The 18,305-nt window shown below is 38.5% G+C and overlaps 1 protein-coding gene across 1 annotated transcript in view; it reads right to left on the minus strand.

Moving 5' to 3' along the window:
• Window positions 1-3,374: 3,374 nt before the first annotated feature.
• Window positions 3,375-18,305, minus strand: part of LOC136841957 (uncharacterized) — a 108,201-nt gene continuing 93,270 nt past the window's right edge. Inside the window, exons 25-31 of the mRNA XM_067109366.1 lie at window positions 10,445-10,912; window positions 8,226-8,453; window positions 7,436-7,921; window positions 6,985-7,209; window positions 6,011-6,280; window positions 5,091-5,855; window positions 3,375-3,929 (exon numbers count right to left, since the gene is read on the minus strand). Of these exons, the coding sequence (XP_066965467.1) occupies window positions 3,510-3,929; window positions 5,091-5,855; window positions 6,011-6,280; window positions 6,985-7,209; window positions 7,436-7,921; window positions 8,226-8,453; window positions 10,445-10,912 (2,862 nt within the window). The 3' untranslated portion in view covers window positions 3,375-3,509. The remainder of the gene's footprint in view (window positions 3,930-5,090; window positions 5,856-6,010; window positions 6,281-6,984; window positions 7,210-7,435; window positions 7,922-8,225; window positions 8,454-10,444; window positions 10,913-18,305) is intronic.

Here is an 18,305-nt window from a genome sequence, read left to right on the forward strand (position 1 = left end):
TATGAGATATGATACTTTTAGTGTTTGGATAGGAATTTTTTTGCGGTGAGTTCCGTAGAGTTGTGTGTTTAGTAGTGAGTTGACTGTGACTATTCTTGAGATACAAACTTGGGAATTAGTTCACATTGTGAGTGTTTGATTTTGCATTAGAAGTTTTTGTTTGGGTCCAGTAACATGAAACCTTTTTGTTATTAGACCTCGAGTGTTTTGGGAGACCTTGTAGTAGTGACATGGGATAGATTAGAGACTATGTTCATTTTTGGGAGATCAGTATCAGCGTTCGGGAGTTGATTATAAGACGCAGTTGTACTTTATACAGAGGTGTAGTGTGTGACAGTGTATTTCCAGTTGCGAGTTTTGTCTGTAAGTGTCGTGAATTATCACAGTTCATAGACAGACTCTGACACAGAATGTGACTTAGACAGTTCCCAAGTAGACACACATTGAGTCCACCAGCACTCTTCCTGCTGTGTTTTTGCAAGGAGATGCAGTTACAATGATGTGCCAGAGCAACAAGTTGACGACATTTGTTCATCGAGGGTCCGAGCAGTCTGATTCATCCTGCAGAACTTCGTTCACGGAATTTCGCATTTCAGCCGCAAGGTATCTGGGCCAGAAGTTCCGAAGATAATTGGCGTGTCATACGATAACGAGCATTTGGCAGTGGAGGTACCTACAACCAAGGTGCCAGTGACGGTTCCACCGCTGAAGACATTGACGATTCCGGTGATGTTCCAGTATCAGGAATATATTATGCCGACAATTTTAATTGTCTTAACAGCTGTTTTACTTGATAATTTTGTTGTGGGGAGTAGTGTAAGCTTATTCGGGTATGTAAGATTACATGCAAAGGCTCTAAGAATCAACCCCAGTGACTTTGAAGCGCGCTGCGAGAGAAACTCTAGCTGCGTGCAGCATTGCAATTGAGCATAGCTCTATCTGTTATGTTTTATACATATGCTTTGTTTTAGTTTCTGTCGTTAAGGAGAGCATGACGCCTATGTGTACGAGCTCTATTTCTGCAGAAAATATGGCTGCTACAATTTTAAAGGATACATATGCAGGGATTTACAGCTTCAATGCTTTAAGATGATGAAAGAATTTATGGAGCTAGATGGAAGTAGGTCGGGAGAGACTCGAGGTAAAATTCTTGTGTTCACCAAATAGTTTGATTCTCAGCAACATTAAGCTGTCAGGTGATCTTCAAGGTTATGTGTATATTCGTGAGTACGTACATAATTTGATCTAGATTGTGCCAAATCTGCCTAAAAGTGAGTTTGATCGCTCATTAACGTGATAGAACCGCAGTTGTCTAGACGTAGCTTGAGGAGATCCAGGTTTTGAATCAGCAGATAAGCGTAGAGTCGAAATCTCTGTTTTTATGGGAGGAAAATTGAACTTGTGATTTTTACCATGATTTTCTAATCATTATGAACTTTTGAACTGGTGTGGGAGATTTAATATGAATATTCATACCTCTTTATATTATTGTTTTGTCATGTTACGTCTAAGCAGTATCTTGGCTATGCATTTTACACTTTCATTATTGTGTCGGTATTTCATATTTTTGGGAGTTTTATCATGTTTGATTCTTTTTCCGACAGATGTCTGTGGACAGATGCCAGGACAGTGTGGACTGTTTCTGAATAACATGTGGTAGACTGGTTTTGACATGACTAATTGTTGATTTGGGAGATGTGTGAGTTTGATATTTTCAGGTTATTAGCTATAGTGAGACTTCTTAATCAGAAGTGTTTTGCAGTTTAGAGTTTAGTTATCTAACCTGATATTTCATTTATTATGCATTCGAATCTTTGCTTTATTTATTCATTTTGGTTGGGTTATTTGAATAATAAACTTATTTTTGTAGAAACTATTGAAGTTTTTTTAAGTGGTCCATTTAATTGATTTGGTGAGAATGAGTGCATCTGGTGTAAGGAACTGGAAACGTATGAGAGAGAGAGAGAGAGGCTACACACAGAGAGAGAGAGAGAGAGAGGTGATACACTGCAGAGAGATAGAGAGAGAGAGAGAGAGAGAGAGAGAGAGAGAGAAAGAGGAGAAAAGATGAGCATATGTTAAAGGAGCGAACTGGTTCACAGTACGCCTCCGCTCCATGAATAAAGATCATGAGCACGCGCATTTACACTCAAAAGAGTGTTAATTCTGTCCTCGTTACATAGTTTATTCATATTCTGGCCTGAGGCTGCGGGTCCGTCCTTCCCAGCAGAAATCCAGCAGCGAACTGTCAAGAAATCGTGCTAACCCGTCCACACATGCAATCACCTGTCATTCGGTCGGAAGAACTTCAGGTAATTCCACCAGTTCATCCGTTCTGGTGCGTGGACTGACTCCGTCCCTGAACTGTCGACTACACGCAAGTTTTAACGCCGGATTTAACACCGGATTTGATTAACTGACAGGAGAATTGACAGGTAAACCTGACCATGAATACCCAGCCGTAGGTTGAGTGTTCCAGTCGCTGTCCACAATAAGAGAGAAAGGACGCTGGTGCATTAGATTCGGTGTTCTCTTTTGAAGAGTGGTGCCGAGCTCACTTGAATTTGGAGCCTCCAAAATTAATTGATTCAAGACATCCGCCTCTGCCCTTTCGATTCTCGGAATTCTTTTACTTGCTTGAGAGTTATTTTCTGTGATTGTAGGTTTATTCTGAATTTCAGATTTTTGCTGTTTATTATGAAATACTATTCCACTGATAGGAAAGCAAATGTGTAGCACAAACCAACTCATGGATGCATTCAGCACACTTACATGGGAAACGATGCCCTTCCGTGACAAATAAACATCAGTTCATTTTCTGTTAAGTGTAGTGAAAATGTAAAATCATGTGTTCTGTAAGTTTATAAACATGAATTGCAATCATCGTAGCTTCACTAATCCCTCATATTTATCGTGTATAAAGGACTATCAATAAAAGCAGTATAAAGGACTATCAATAAAAGCAACATAGGTCTTTCTTAACGTTTATCGATATCTCTTATAATAATGATGTGGGAGAGGAATGTATGGACAGTTTACCATAAATTTCTCTGTGCAACATAAATTCGAGAGAACGGAATATATATATATATATATATATATATATATATATATATATATATATATATATATATATATATATATATATATTATATTATATTATTATAATGCAGTCCACAATATCGTTTACAGCAGAAACACATTTCAGGCTCACATTATGATCGAACCCTTTAAATATACTGTATATATATTATATCTTTTTATAGCCTATATATGTGCGTCTGTGTGCGTGTTTAATACTTTTATGCGTTGTGAATACACATTCAAAATAGTCTTTGCTTAATATAAACCTAATCTACTGTCATTTTTTGTACCATGGTTAATAGTCAATTTCATCTGACAGAATAGCTTTAAAAAACGAGGCCACATAGTAAATGATCATCAAAAAACTCTTATACAAAAATAGAAAATCGACATCTTAGCGCTAAACCCATTGTTTGATTATCTGCTTAAAAGAGGTCGTCGGTGGCCTGTCGAAGCCTCGACCTCAGACGGCTGTCGATGGATCGATTCAAGAACTCCTCAGAGGCCTTGGAAGCCTCCCAGTCGGTTTCGTCCCACCGGCGGTCGAAGTCACGGTGGCGGTCAAAGAAGGACATGTCCTCCGTCGACAGGATGTTCTTGATGGCCGACAGGCCAGAGTGGCCCTTCCAGGGCGTCACCACGACCAGGACGCCATCAGAGGACATGACGACTGTGATTGCGTCCGTGTCCACGTTTTCGGGCAAGGGGAAACGTCGCAGGAAGCTCAGGATGGTGTACTGCGTTCCCTGCTGTCTCTCGGCCCGCCCTTGGATCACCAGCTCTTTCTCCTCGTATATTGCCGCTTCGATGTCACCGTTGATGAAGTCTTTGACGTCGAGTACCACCTGGAAGCGGGTAGAAAGACATGATTTGAGAAGAAGTCTGTTTCCATCCGGTTTGCTTAATTTAATTAAGAGCGATGCAGCACTGGTAGACAAACTGTAATGCAGATGCCAATGAAACCAGTAGCATAATATCCACATCTGTCCTAGGCCCAGTGGAAGCAAGAAGGCGATTTAGGGTTAGCCCGGAGGAAGCTACCGGGACAATGGTATTCTCATCATTTCTCTATCAATCCATGACAGTTTTCTTAAACCTGTGAATCTTGGGTTACACGTGATGAATAATTTGCCTAACATAACTCCTGAATTAGTCTTGGTGCTTTGGGTTAGGGAACAAAACTTCGACCAAAGTCAAGCGAGCTTACCTAATCAGTCAGCGGTAGGTGCTAGCATTATAAATCGGAATATTGCAGTCAAGCATGTAATTATATATATTTATCAAAAACTGAAGTCAAGATTCACATTATCAACATTACTTCCAAGTTTGTAACATTTTAAACAGGTTATTAATAATTCGTAAAAGGGAAAATAAAGGTTCTAAAAAAAAAAGTAATGAACTGTCAAAATAGCCGATCATCCGGGTGCCCACCGTTAAATATAAATTTTCTGGACTGTAGGAAACATTAACCATATGAAGGCTACATTAGGTTAGGTAATATCAATATTTGGAGCTACCTCCTGAACTGCACCCTCTCTGCATTTACCTTTGCTTTTTTAAAGATTGATTTTTCTTTTTCTTTTTCCACTTCCGTGCTTTACCGTTTGCTAAGCTGGACCACACAATTCTTAGTAAGATGCATTGAACCATCTCTCTGAAATTGTTCTTGGAACTCTAAGTTTCATTGTATTACTGAGTGACAAATTTGTGTTGAATGAAAGGAAGCTTTTTAATCCAACAAAAATCTAAATAAAGTCTATAAATAACTGCAAAGGCTCTCTTCTTGACATTTTGTTAATATCAGTTAGATACTTGTTTGTCCATTTGCTGGATGTGTATATCTGTCCACAAGGAATTTTTAAGCCTTACTTTCATTAAATTCAAATTAAATCATTGATATAACTTAATCACGTCATGGCTCAAAGGTGACAGAGGCATAAACACTCTGTAAATGAAAAAGCTCATTGGAAAATATTGTTCAAAAACAGAAATATTGAGCTTCTTACCCTGTGAGCTCCTTCATCCTCTTGAACATGGAATGCCTGGTTTTCCAGCTTGGGATCACGAAGTCTCAAGTTTCTGTAAGCCGTGATGTCATCTGTCGTGGTTGACTTTTCGTTGAATTTCAGGAGGACATCATTGATAGCAGTCTTGAAGCTCTCGTGATACTCATCAAAGAAAGCGTCACTGCAAAAGTGGCCCCTGAAGCTGATAGGAAGGACTCTTTTGGCATCTGGATTGAGGGGAGTGCTCGAGGGTCTTCTCCTGGTGTCCCGGGAGGGGGTGAGGCGGTCCTCTTTCTTGGTTTCGTCGGCCACAAGACTTCTTTCCCTTGAATGCCTTTCATCTTCTTCACATAGATACCTCTCGGGAGTCTTGAGAATAGTCTTCAGTGTCTTGTCTTTGTGCTTTGAGTTCTCCTGGAAGTTGATGTTATTTTCATCCATGTCTTCACTGGTGAAGTCCTCGTCAAACCTTGCACTTCCAGCTCGCTTCTCACGCGACTCCAAAATCTCCTCACGAACTCTTCTTATGTCAGCATCAATTTCGTCGATGCTGCTTCTCCTGCTGCTCTTCTGATTTGCATCTAACATATCCTTGCTTCTTTGTTCACCATATAATTCTTCCCTAACTATCTGTCTGGCTTCTTCCAGGTCAAGGGGGACCTCTCGATTGCTCTTGTGTTCTAAATCTTGCACATCATTTTCCTTGACATTGCTTTCAGAGGATTCCACAACAATAGCAACGTTATGACCTCCAGTCACGTGTGTCTGTGAAAACAAAAGGCGATAAAGCTTTAATCACCGCATTCCATAAGCGTGCACCATGCTGCAATGAAATGAACCAACCTTTCAAGTGAGAGATTACAGGTTTTGCCATTATTTAAGGGTAATGACTATTTATGACGCCCCTTAATGAAACTCACCTCTTTGGAAGACTCAGTCTTGAGCGCATTTGAAGCTACTGAACTTTGATGAGCCATATCTCCTCCCTCTTGGAGTGTATTATCGCAGACTGAAGAACAAGTGGAAGAAGCTCGAATGCTCTTGTCTTCGTATCCCGAGTGGCTACATTTCATGTCCTGCATCGACGACTTAATTTTGCACTCGGACATTTTCTCAGATGCCTCAGAGTCGTTTACAAATTTCCTGGCATTTTCAGACGTGTGTGATTCTTTCATGTGCCCAATTACATTCTGGAAAAAGATGGTCAATTTAACAGCAATGCGGGTCGCTACAATCATTGGGCCTATTCTGGTGACGAACTTTGCAAAACCATTTTACTTCTTTTGCAAACTTCAATAAGATGTTCATTGTAGCACATTTATTCAGAATAAGAATTACCTCTAGCAATTCTTTGTTACTGTAGATAAATAGATGATTTAACCAGTGAGTATTATTGTTTTTAAAAATAACACACTCACACTAACACAGAAGTCCACGGCAATATTGTTATTGTGTTGGTATAGCTTGTTTTGACAAGGGAAATTTTCTCCTAACCACATGTCCAAGTAAATTCTTAATTCTAAATATAATAAATTCGGTAACAGATTTATAAAATAAAAAAAACTTTTCTTATTAAATGTGTACCTCTTCTTTAGAAGAGGTACACATTTAATAAGTTTTTTTTTATTTTATTTTATACATGTTACCGTATTTATTATATTTAGAGTTAAGTGTCTCTGAGGTGATAAGTAGAAACCATTTAATGTTTTGCTTTTACTTTCAGTCAAGATAAAAGAATAAATAGCTATACATATTTGTACTGATTCTGGTAACGGGTAATAACTTTTACAAGATAATTTGAGCTAGAAGTCACTTGTATGGATACATTCACTCTGGGATAGAAGAGGTGGTCGTCTGGAACAAACTGTTCATTCAAGGTTTTTAAGCTACACACCTTTTTAGGGGCAATGATGGTTAGCACACCGTCGGAGGACATCACTGAAGACACAGACTCGAGATGGACGTCCTTTGGAAGTGTGAAGCGCCTAGAAAACCGCTTGATTGACTTGGACGCACCCTCCTGCTTCTCTACGTGACCCTCGACCACCAGCTCTTGGTCGTCCACAGCTTTGACATTGATTTCGCCATCCTTCATGAAGTCTTGCACGTCCACAATAAACTGAAAACGAGAGCCAGTAGTAAGAGGAGCCTCTGCAGCAAAGCAAATCGCAGTGTTCTTTTATTTGGGAAAATGAAATCAGCAGTAAGCCCCTCGAACGCTGAAAATCACTCTGCAAGTTTTATTTACTCTGGAGCAAGCAACCCGCGCGTTGAGAACTCCCTCTGATGTAGAAAACACTCTACTGGTTATTATTTACTTCTTATCAATTTTTTGCTTGACTTACCTTGTGCTGGAACTCATCCTCGATGACTTTCACAGCCTGGTTATCCTCCCTGAGGTCGCGCGTCCGGAGGTTTCTGTAGGAGGTCATGTCGTCGATGCTAGACGACCTCTCGCCCCACTTAGAAAGGATGTCTTGGATGGCAGTTCGATAACCGCTGCGGGTATCCTCGAAGAAGGAATCATCGAAGAATCTCCCTCGTCTTGTGATTGGCCGAGAGTTGAAGAAGGCATTGATAGGGACATCCATCCTGTCTGCCAGTCTGCAGGATTCTGACTGATTCTGCTTATGCTCACTCGTCTCCCTAGAGCTGTCGCTCGAAAATCTCGATTGTGACCTCTCTGAGCTTGCCCGGCAAACATTCTCTCTCGTGCGGAGCTTGGGGTTGCATTTGTCGCAGTCACAGGGCTCTCGCTCGCCTCTCGCCTTCGAGGCACTGCTGGAGAACGTCTTAGTCTCTGAATGAGAGGAAGTCGCCCCAGTTCTTCCCTGCAGTGTAAAGATGAGAGTGCATGTGAGTGAGAGCGTGAAAATCCCCAATCGTAAGACAGATGCCCATTCTCTATCATCTTGCCATTAAGAGAGATTATAATTACATCTTGATAACACGGCAATAAAGCTTTTCAATAGTTATGTTAATATCTTATGGTTGAGAAGGTATACTTACACATACCTATCTAAATTCAAGTTCTCACTTCTGATGACTTTGCCTGTACTAATGAATATGATGCAAAGAACAGTATGCAGTAAAATATTCTTACATTGAAGTTATGATAAGACGCTGAACACTAACCAGTTTAGGCGCTGTGATTGTTAGGATACCATCTGATGACATCACAGAATCAATGGCTCCGATGTCCGTTTCCTCGGGAAGAGCGAAGCGACGGCTGAATTTCTGAGAGGATGTGGCTGATGCGCCATCTGCCGCCTTTTCCCGGCGACCCTCCACCAGTAGGTCCCTGTCACCAACGACCTTCACCTTGAGATCTCCTTCGACGAAGTCGTGGACATCCAGAACAATCTGACAAGGAAAAGGTCGCTTTAGACGAAGCTTTAATTTCAGTGCTCACGAAAATCTAACAAGGAAAATGTCACTTTCGACCAAGCGTTCAGTTCCATGTAAAGTTTATTTTCACTTCTTAGGAGAAAGGGAAACAACGTGTAGGAGTTGACTAAACCATGCATTAAACCATGCATTGAAATGAAAAGGTTGTAGTTTTGAATCCGGGAAGTTTTGTCCCAGATGTGCGTTGGAAAGGAAATGAGAGGCATTTTCGCACAAGGTCTTGTTAAATTTGCAGTCAACGATTTCTCCGTGTATTTTTCTATGTGCTAAAGTTATTAAACATTTATGCTAGCTGCGCTAATATTTGATTAAGGGACATGTGTATTTCCCATGAAAAGGCCGAGGTACTATGTCTTAAATGATATCATGCACAATTAAGGCAACTGATTCTATCATCATTATATCCGGAGATAGGCCAGGCAACTCGAGAAATAAGCGGATTCTTATTTTCAGATTTCCACCCATAATGCTCAGACAGAATCAGCGTCATAAACAATGAAAAGGTTCGACCTCTGGTAATTGTTCTTGTTTTTCTTTTATATCTACAAAGTACAAAAACGCGCTAATGTTTTAGTCATCCCAGTAGATAAGAGTAGAAACACGACCATTCTAAGGGCTGAGTTATCACATTTATTTAATATTCGCATAAGATTTGATTCTTTTTTTAGAGAACCTGGGCAGCAAAACACCCAATAATGATAAAAAAATAGGAACCACTTACTCTATAAATTTAATGAAAAAAATAATCTCCTCAGAATAATGAATGAATGAACGGGAAATCTGGCAGCAAGAAATGAAATAATCAGAAAGAAAATCGGTAACCCAGAACGAAAATAGAATGTAACACCCTTTTCTGCTTAGAGATGAAACAGCTCCATATAAGGCCGTAAATAAAAGAGCATCGCGTTCGCTTGCCAAGATTGTTCTTTAATGCTTCATCCTCAAGCTAACTAAAACTCAGCTACAAGGAAATGTTGGCACCGTCCATCCTGTGGGTTTTTGTGCTTCTTTCGGTATACGTCTCTTGAGTTTCCAAAAGTGGGTTATGTAAATATTTTTCTAGATGTTTATAAATAAAAACACGCACACTCATTACTGTATATATATATATATATATATATATATATATATATATATATATATATATATATATATATATATATATATATATATATATATATATATATATATATATATATATATATATATATATAATATACACATATACAAAACAAGTGCGACATTGTATTTAAGGATTTCGTGCGATTGTTCTGTTTTTGTTGCTCATGATGATTTGAGCGTTGCTCACGGGCATTTAATTTTCTGAAGTCAGCAACTGAGGCGGTTTAGACTATAACGTAATAAGGAAATTATACAAACATGCATACACACATCTATGTGTGTGTATGTATATATATCACCTGTTTGTTTTGGAAAGCGAGATTAGGAGCGTGACTATTTATAGATCGACTTTTTTTATTTGCTTCCTGTATATTTTACTGTAAGTGAAACGGTGGTTACTCTGCTACTGCAAGGCCCACGCACGAAAGAAAAGTAGAGATGTCGATCACATTACTCTAGACAGGAATCACATCAGACGCGATTTGAAATTCAGACGGGACTGGACCAGTGTCCAGGCGACTGAGGACAGTAATGGGGTAAAAGTGCAGAAGATTTGCGCACTTTTTTTTCGCCGGTCACGCCCAGCTTAGAAGCAGATCAAAGATATATTTCAGAAGGGGTGAATCCGTCCTAACTTTATCCTAACCTGGCCGGGAGGGAAGGGGGAACCCCCTCCAGCCGACGCCCTACGTGACGGCGAGTGCTCAAGTATTCTTCGGTATTACAGGTAAATGGAACTGCTCTCGCAGCCTGTTTTGTTCACTTCATTTACTATTTTATGATAAGTTCTCTAAGCAAGATCCGGAGAACAGACAGACTCTTACCTTGTGGACGTTGTTGTCGGAGGTGACGGTGACAGCCAGGCTGTCGTCGTCGACGTGTCTGTTTCTCATCTGTCTGTATCGACTGAAGTTGCTGAGAAGCGGTGAACCCGCATCGTGCCAGCTGTCGGACAGAAAGTCATCGTCGTCGTCCCACCTGCTGAGGGCCTCTCTGATCGCGTCGTCGAAGTGGGACCGGGTGTTCTCGAAGAAGGAATCCTGGAAGAAGCGTCCGCGTCTAGACACTGGCAAAAAGGATTCCCAGGTGTCGGAGGAGAACTCGCGGCCTCTTCGAGGCGGTGTGTCGTGGCTCGAGGAAGATTCGTGGACGGAGTACGAAGAGGAGGATGACGATGATGAACTCGTTTTGTTCTGGACTGGAGCCATTTCGATCACGATTTCACGAATGACAGCAAAAGACTCGACAAAGCTGATAAGGTGCTTGCGCTCGAAAACTGAAAAGATAAGCCTTTAGAGAGTTCGTCTACTTGAAGGTGGTCAAGAAGAAACTTTTTAATGATTTGCTCAGCTTGGAAGACGGTGCAAGATGAACAAGCTATTCGGGGCGTTCGTGTAACACTGTGGGGTGGAAGATCAGAGGCCAACCCTTATACGAGAGGCTCCACCCTCACGCCACTATTTTGGGCAATACTGTCATTGCCAAATGATGTTCCTTCTGGGTGCTTCTCTTCAGTGATCATATTCGCAAAAATGTTCGAAGGTTAGCCCTCGTGTTGAAGGGCAAAGGACAACAGGACGGGCGGCCCGATGTGCATTTCTTTCCCGCACCCGAAGGGAAAGGGGAGAAGAAAGGAGTACAGGCGGTGCTTTGAAGAAAGCGTTGGACCTGACTTTTAAAGAAGAAAGCAACTTGAAGACAGATAAATGCTTACCAAGAAGCAGTTACTCCCTTTCCCTCAGCGCCGTAATATACCAGTTTTTAAAAATCTAGATATTCAGTTTGGTTTACATTTAAAAAAAATTTGTTGTAAGTTCTCTGCTCTTATGGAAATCATTCCCTTACCCTCGTGGATCTTTTGAATAAACATAGCCTTCATGACAATTCAAATTTCTGTCTTTAGGTTAATTTTTGTTAAATATCTTTCAGACACAGCTTTTCATCTCTTACAATATGGTTTTTGCCATCACATGCATTCACTTATATTTGGGGACACGTCTTCTCCCAGAGCAATCGAGAACCGTCACCTTCGTTCAACAGCGAAATCAAATGACTGAACTTTGCATTACTGCAAAGAATTAGCACAGATGTACACACAAAACAATGCAGTCTTATCATTTCCAGTCGTCTTTTTCCTAATCCATCTTAACTTTTCTCCACAGTTTTAAGATGGTTAGAGAAGATAGGGTTAGCGGAACAGAGTGCGTTTTCGTAAAGTTACTTGAAATCAGGTCTCTTCATTGCGGAAGGATACGCATAATCTATTTGTGAAACCGGGTCCTGGTTACGTTGTATCTTAACCAAGGCGCAGCTTCGAATCCTGGACGGTGCAGAGGCACTGGTCCGCTATAATTCCCCTTGGGCGTAAGTTATTCCCGATTTTGAGCGAAATCAATATTTATGACTATATACATACATTCATATATATATGTATATATATACTGTATATATATATACATACACACATATATATATATATATATATATATATATATATATATATATATATATATATATATATATATATATATATACTGTATAAATACGTACACACACACGAACACACGCATATATATATATGTACATATATATATTGTATGTATTATATACTTGCTAACCAACTTGGCACTGCCTGGGAAAACAGAATGACAACTGATAAACTCTCTCTCTCTCTCTCTCTCTCTCTCTCTCTCTCTCTCTCTCTCTCTCTCTCTCTCTCTCTCTCTCCTGTTAAAATAGTTGCTTCAATTACATTGCCCAGCATTTTTGACATTTTATATTTCACCCCTTCTCACCCCCCATTCCTACCGAGGCTGAACTTGGACTTCAAGGGCATTAGGAATAATACTATCCATCTCAGTGTCCTCGAAAACTATGGATTAGACACTAATATCTGGCATTTTTTACATTTTATTTTCTACCCTTTCTCACCCTCCCCTCTGGAACTTGTACTCAAAGGGCATCGGGAGTGTCACCATTCATCTCAGCGACCCCAAAAACTAAGGATTAGACACTAAGATCTGTCGTTTTTGGATATTTTTACATGTCACCCCTTCCCACCTCCACCCCTTTTGGTGCCAGTGATGTCTTACCACCCCCACGGTATTTTATTCCAGATAGTAAGTCATATGTATACCGAAATGAGGTATGATAAATTTGTAGAATTTAGTTACTAAGTCTATGGGGAGAAGCAGCCCTGTTCCAGGGAAGCACTTCCCACCCCCAAGCCCCTTTGGTACTAGTGATGTCTTACCCTCGCAGTATTCTTTTCCAGATAATAAGTCATATGTATACCAAGTTTGGTTGAAATTGCTCAATGCGTTTCAGAGTTATGGTAGCACATACACACACACACACACACACATACATCCATTTTTATATATATAGATATACATACATGCACACACACGCATATATATATATATATATATATATATATATATATATATATATATATATATATATATATATATATATATATATATATATATATATATATATACATATACATATATTATATAGTAACAAATATTGTTTAATGTCGAACTCAATCAAAATTCGGAATAACTTACACCCATGGGGAATTATAGTTGATAAGCGCTTCATATTACAGGCATAATTTTGGATGTGGTGGTTTCCTTTCCAAGCAAGGGGACTTAAAATTTAGATCGTCGAGATTCTGCCTAGTAGTATTGGTAGCGGAGCGGAGGAAGGACCAGGAAATCATGGAGCGCAGGCAGAAGGAACACAGGGGCAGAGAAGAATTTCTTGTCTAAATTCTGTAAGGGGAAAAGGTGACCTAAAAAAAACTTTGTTGATGAAGACCCGTTGCCTCCCACATCAGAGCAAAAGTGTTGCTGCAAATTTCGGAATAACGGATATTGCTTCCTAAGGCTGAACTTGTTGCCCTATGTTCAGCCCCCACACCCCATTTTATCCGGGATTCGGGAAAGCTGTACTCCCTGGCCCCACACAAAAGGAGAAATGTCTCGAACTTTGACAGAACTGTTGAGGTTATTTTGAATAATTCTGTCTTATTCTATCTCTTCCTGTATTGGAAGAAACTTTCCGGAACATTCATAAATCTTCATTAATTCATTAATCGTCGTTTTGATATATATTATATGTCTTATTTGCTATTTATCTTATTGTTACCTGCGTTAGCAACATTGTTTTTAATTTGTCTCGCAAGACATTACTGAAAAGTGAGTTGGAAATGATGAGAACCTTTTGGCAGCTTCATGAAACGCTAATGATCTCAATCAAATCGGACAATTTATCTAATGGACCACCTGATTAACGTGGAATCCTAAACGTGCTTTGGTAAGATCAACTTGGAGAACTGAAAAGACTCTCCTCGAATGTTGAGATGTGAGAGAAGCCGAGCAAATCGCCCGCAGCATTTTCGGAATGAATAACATAGCCCGAATGACTCTGACAAGGTCCACCACGTTGCAGGTATGTACTCTGTGTAATGACTCACAACTCGGATGTTTCTACTCTCGTAGTCGTTGGCTTTCCTTTCAAATGGCTTGCGGTCAAACTTCACCAAGGCTGATTGAAAAACTTCATGAAGTTCGAAGGGAAACTTCACCACTAACGTAGATGTGGAAGAGAAAGACGCGGCCAACATTAGTCACAAACAATCTAATTTTATACTCGGCAGGAATTCTCTCTCTCTCTCTCTCTCTCTCTCTCTCTCTCTCTCTCTCTCTCTCTCTCTCTCTCTCTCTCAGATGTACATCAGTCGAGGCCACCTGGCATCGTAAATAGCTTTCTTGTAGCCTTTGTCACTGAGTTATATTTTCTCACGAGACCCATTCTCATCTTGATCTTGTTTCATAATTTCCAGAAAGAATTCTGAGTCAAGCGCAGACTTTTTATTTATTTATTTATTTTTTTACGAAAATACGATTGAATGAGTCAGTTGGTTTTTATACGAAACGAGTAGGCCTATTGAACGCCCAATTTTTGTCTTTTTATTATTTTTGTATGTTAAAGGTATGAAATCTTTGTACGTCTTTACTTGATGATTTCTATGGAACTTGCCTCTAATTATATAGGAAAGCTAACACTATTTAACCTACATTTTTTGATTAGTTGATTTATTTAAATGTATTCATCTGATATTTATATCATCACATTTGAACAGCGAGTGAAATGCATTTTCTGCTTACTGTGTATGAGTGTGTGCACATTAAAAATAATAATCGAAACTGATCATTAATTTGTGTTCCGTAAGGAATCACTCACAGCTAAACCTCCCGAACAAGTCCCGAACCGTACCTGCCCATCACACCAACTTCGTACCGGCCAACATGGAGGTACCGGCCTTTTCTTATACCACATAAGGGAAACCCCGAGTCTCCCCTAATGTATGCCTGAACACCTTATCTTTATAGGCATTCTCATCAAATTTGGTATTCTTGCGTCAACATTCATATATATATATATATATATATATATATATATATATATATATATATATATATATATATATATATATATATGTATATATATATATATATATATATATATATATATATATATATATATATATAATTATAATAATAACATGATAGCGTATTTGCTGTGACTTAGAAATCGCTGATAGGATATTTAGGATATTTTTCAGGTGTGGTGTGCTTTTATGTATATATATATATATATATATATATATATATATATATATATATATATATATATATATATATATATATATATATATATATATATATATATATATATATATATATATATATATATATATTATATATATATATATATATATATATATATATATATATATATATATATATATATATATATATATATATATATATATATATATATATGGTGCGTGTGTGTGTTTGTCTATCCTTCGGTAACCTAGGCAGTGAAATTGATATCTGGATATTAGTAGGCTACCGGAAGGAGTCGCGTATTTTTCAGAGGGCCTGTTTCCCTATGCATCATAGATTTATTATATGGGATGAAATACAACGAAAATCATATACACACTATACATGATACAAAGCACATTTTTAACTGCACACTCATCATGATGCATTATCACCTGACATAATACATAAGAGGCACATTTTAAAAGATGTGCGTCACAAGGCCTTCTTTAGATGCTGCCACTGGGATCCTGAAGAAGGTGGCGTTTGGCTGCTGCTTTTGGGAGAGACTGTGGCACAATTAACCTTGACTCTGGTGGGCTATTTTTGCTTTCCTTGCTAATAGTTACTGCGTCTATTCTCTCTCTCTCTCTCTCTCTCTCTCTCTCTCTCTCTCTCTCTCTCTCTCTCTCTGTTGGACGGACAAAAAGAGGAAGGGTCTTGTGCTTACTACGCTTTCTGTTATAATCTATTTTATTTGAGAGTTGATAACTTCTGTTGCTTCTTCCATGTGACAATGTCGAGATTAAAGTTAAACTTCCTCACCATTCAGCAGCTTTGCTCTAAAAGAGAACTACGTGTTCTTTCTGCAGATGAAAAATGGACATGGAACAGAATTTTACTGGTGCTAAGGTGAATTCCGTTTGGTTAAATAAGAAATTATGTAAATGGATACATAACTCATACTTTCATACACATTTATATATATATATATATATATATATATATATATATATATATATATATATATATATATATATATATTATATACTATATAGACATCAAGCTAAAAATACTATTTCATATTCAGTAACTCTATCTCTGGAATAAGGGACATCAAAGGCGAATTATAAACGATAAGCGATTCGTCACCGGGAGATTCGAACTCTCCGATTGGTTGGGAGTCGATAGCAACGGTGTATATGATAAAAATTCATAAATAGCTACCTGTTACAAAGGTACCAGTTAGTTAACATGGTAGAGGTGGGCTGATATCGATTGTAAGTACTAAAACCTGAATTCGACAAGATAATGTATGGCAAAGTCGGTATCAGCTCATACCTCAACTGACAGCTCGGTCTTCACTGCAGTCGTCAGTCACAACCAGTCGGGAGTTCGAATCTCCCTGGCGACAAATCGTTTCCCACAAATAACTCCTTTCTGTGTATGTTATTCCCGAGGTAGAGTGAATCTTTTGGTATTGCATTGACATTCTCGTGATAGAAATATATATATATATATATATATATATATATATATATATATATATATATATATATATATATATATATATATATATATACAATATATATACCAGGTGTTTCGAAATTAGAGGCCCCCCTCCACAGAACAAATGGAAAGTTATGAATTTTTCTGCCATAGCCTATCTCCAAGTACATTATTTTAAGTTTCTAATATGCTATTTTTCATTTTACATTTCTTGTATATTCAGACTGAGTGACTGAGATACAGCCATGGCTAACGACTCGGAGGAAATCAGATCGATTGACCGAATCCAGGCTATAACCTTCAGAGAGGCCAGGGATGCTGGCACATCCTTCATTTCACGTTCCTGGATAACTAAATACATTAACTGAGATGAATCCTTTGTTAAAAGAAACTGGAACAAAAATCCATATGACTCTCATCGCGAAAAGAGTGAGAATCTTGGAAGGCCTGAAGTCCTTTCTCAGGAGTCAAAAGACATCATAGCTGAGGCAGTGGGTAGACCAAGAAAGTCTTTACATAAATTGGCGCTTGAACTAGAAACAAAAAGGCGAAAGAAGAGAAGTTATAGTGCTGTATATCGTGAGTTGAAAAAATCTGGTATCAAGCCATTTCATGTTACCAATAAGCCCAACATCACTCAGCAGCAGAGAGAAGACCGTGCATGGTTTTGTGGTTCATTTCTTAAAGATTGGGATGAAGCTGACTTTCTCCATGTTGCTGCATCAGATGAATTCTTCATTTACACAGTCAGGAAGCAAAATCATAAAAATGACATCATTTGGGCTGCAAAGTTGGATGATATCAGCGATGACATGTGCTATCGCCAAGTTGTGAAATTTCCTGAATGTTTGGGAATTTTCTCTGTTTCACAGCCAAATGGTTAATGTTGTTCATCAAAGAAAAAGGGCAGTCATGGAATGGCGAATACTCCAGAGAAACTGTGCTGACTGGTGGAGTATTTCCTTTCCTCAAAGATCCTGAAAATGTGTTATCTGTTGAAGAAGTCACATTTTTGCATGATAAGGCACCATGTTTCAAGGCTCTTCAGACACAGGAGCTGCTTCGAAACAGTGGTATCGATTTCTTCTCGTCAAGTGAATTCATTTAGCTCCCCTGACCTTAATGTGTGTGAAAACATTGGTAGTATCTTAAAGGATAGTGTTGAAGCGCACACAGTGAACTATGATGGTATACAAAGCCTCGATGACCTGCGAAGAGAGGTGACCAAAGTGCTCAGGGAAATGGAGTTTGAACTCAGCTTTATTGCGATTTGCTGAAATCATACCCTTCAAGAATGTAGGCTGTGGTACAGGCAGATCGAGGCTACACAAAATATTAAATACTCAGAGAGAAACTTAAATAAATATCTGTTCTGAATTTTAGTTTATGCTGTAGAGGGGGACCTCTAATTGGGAAAAACACCCTATATATATATATATATATATATATATATATATATATATATATATATATATATATATATATATATATATATACAATATATATATATATATACAGTATATATATATATATATATATATATATATATATATAT

The sequence above is a fragment of the Macrobrachium rosenbergii genome, chromosome 9 (assembly GCF_040412425.1).
Source record: "Macrobrachium rosenbergii isolate ZJJX-2024 chromosome 9, ASM4041242v1, whole genome shotgun sequence".
Lineage (NCBI taxonomy): Eukaryota > Metazoa > Arthropoda > Malacostraca > Decapoda > Palaemonidae > Macrobrachium > Macrobrachium rosenbergii.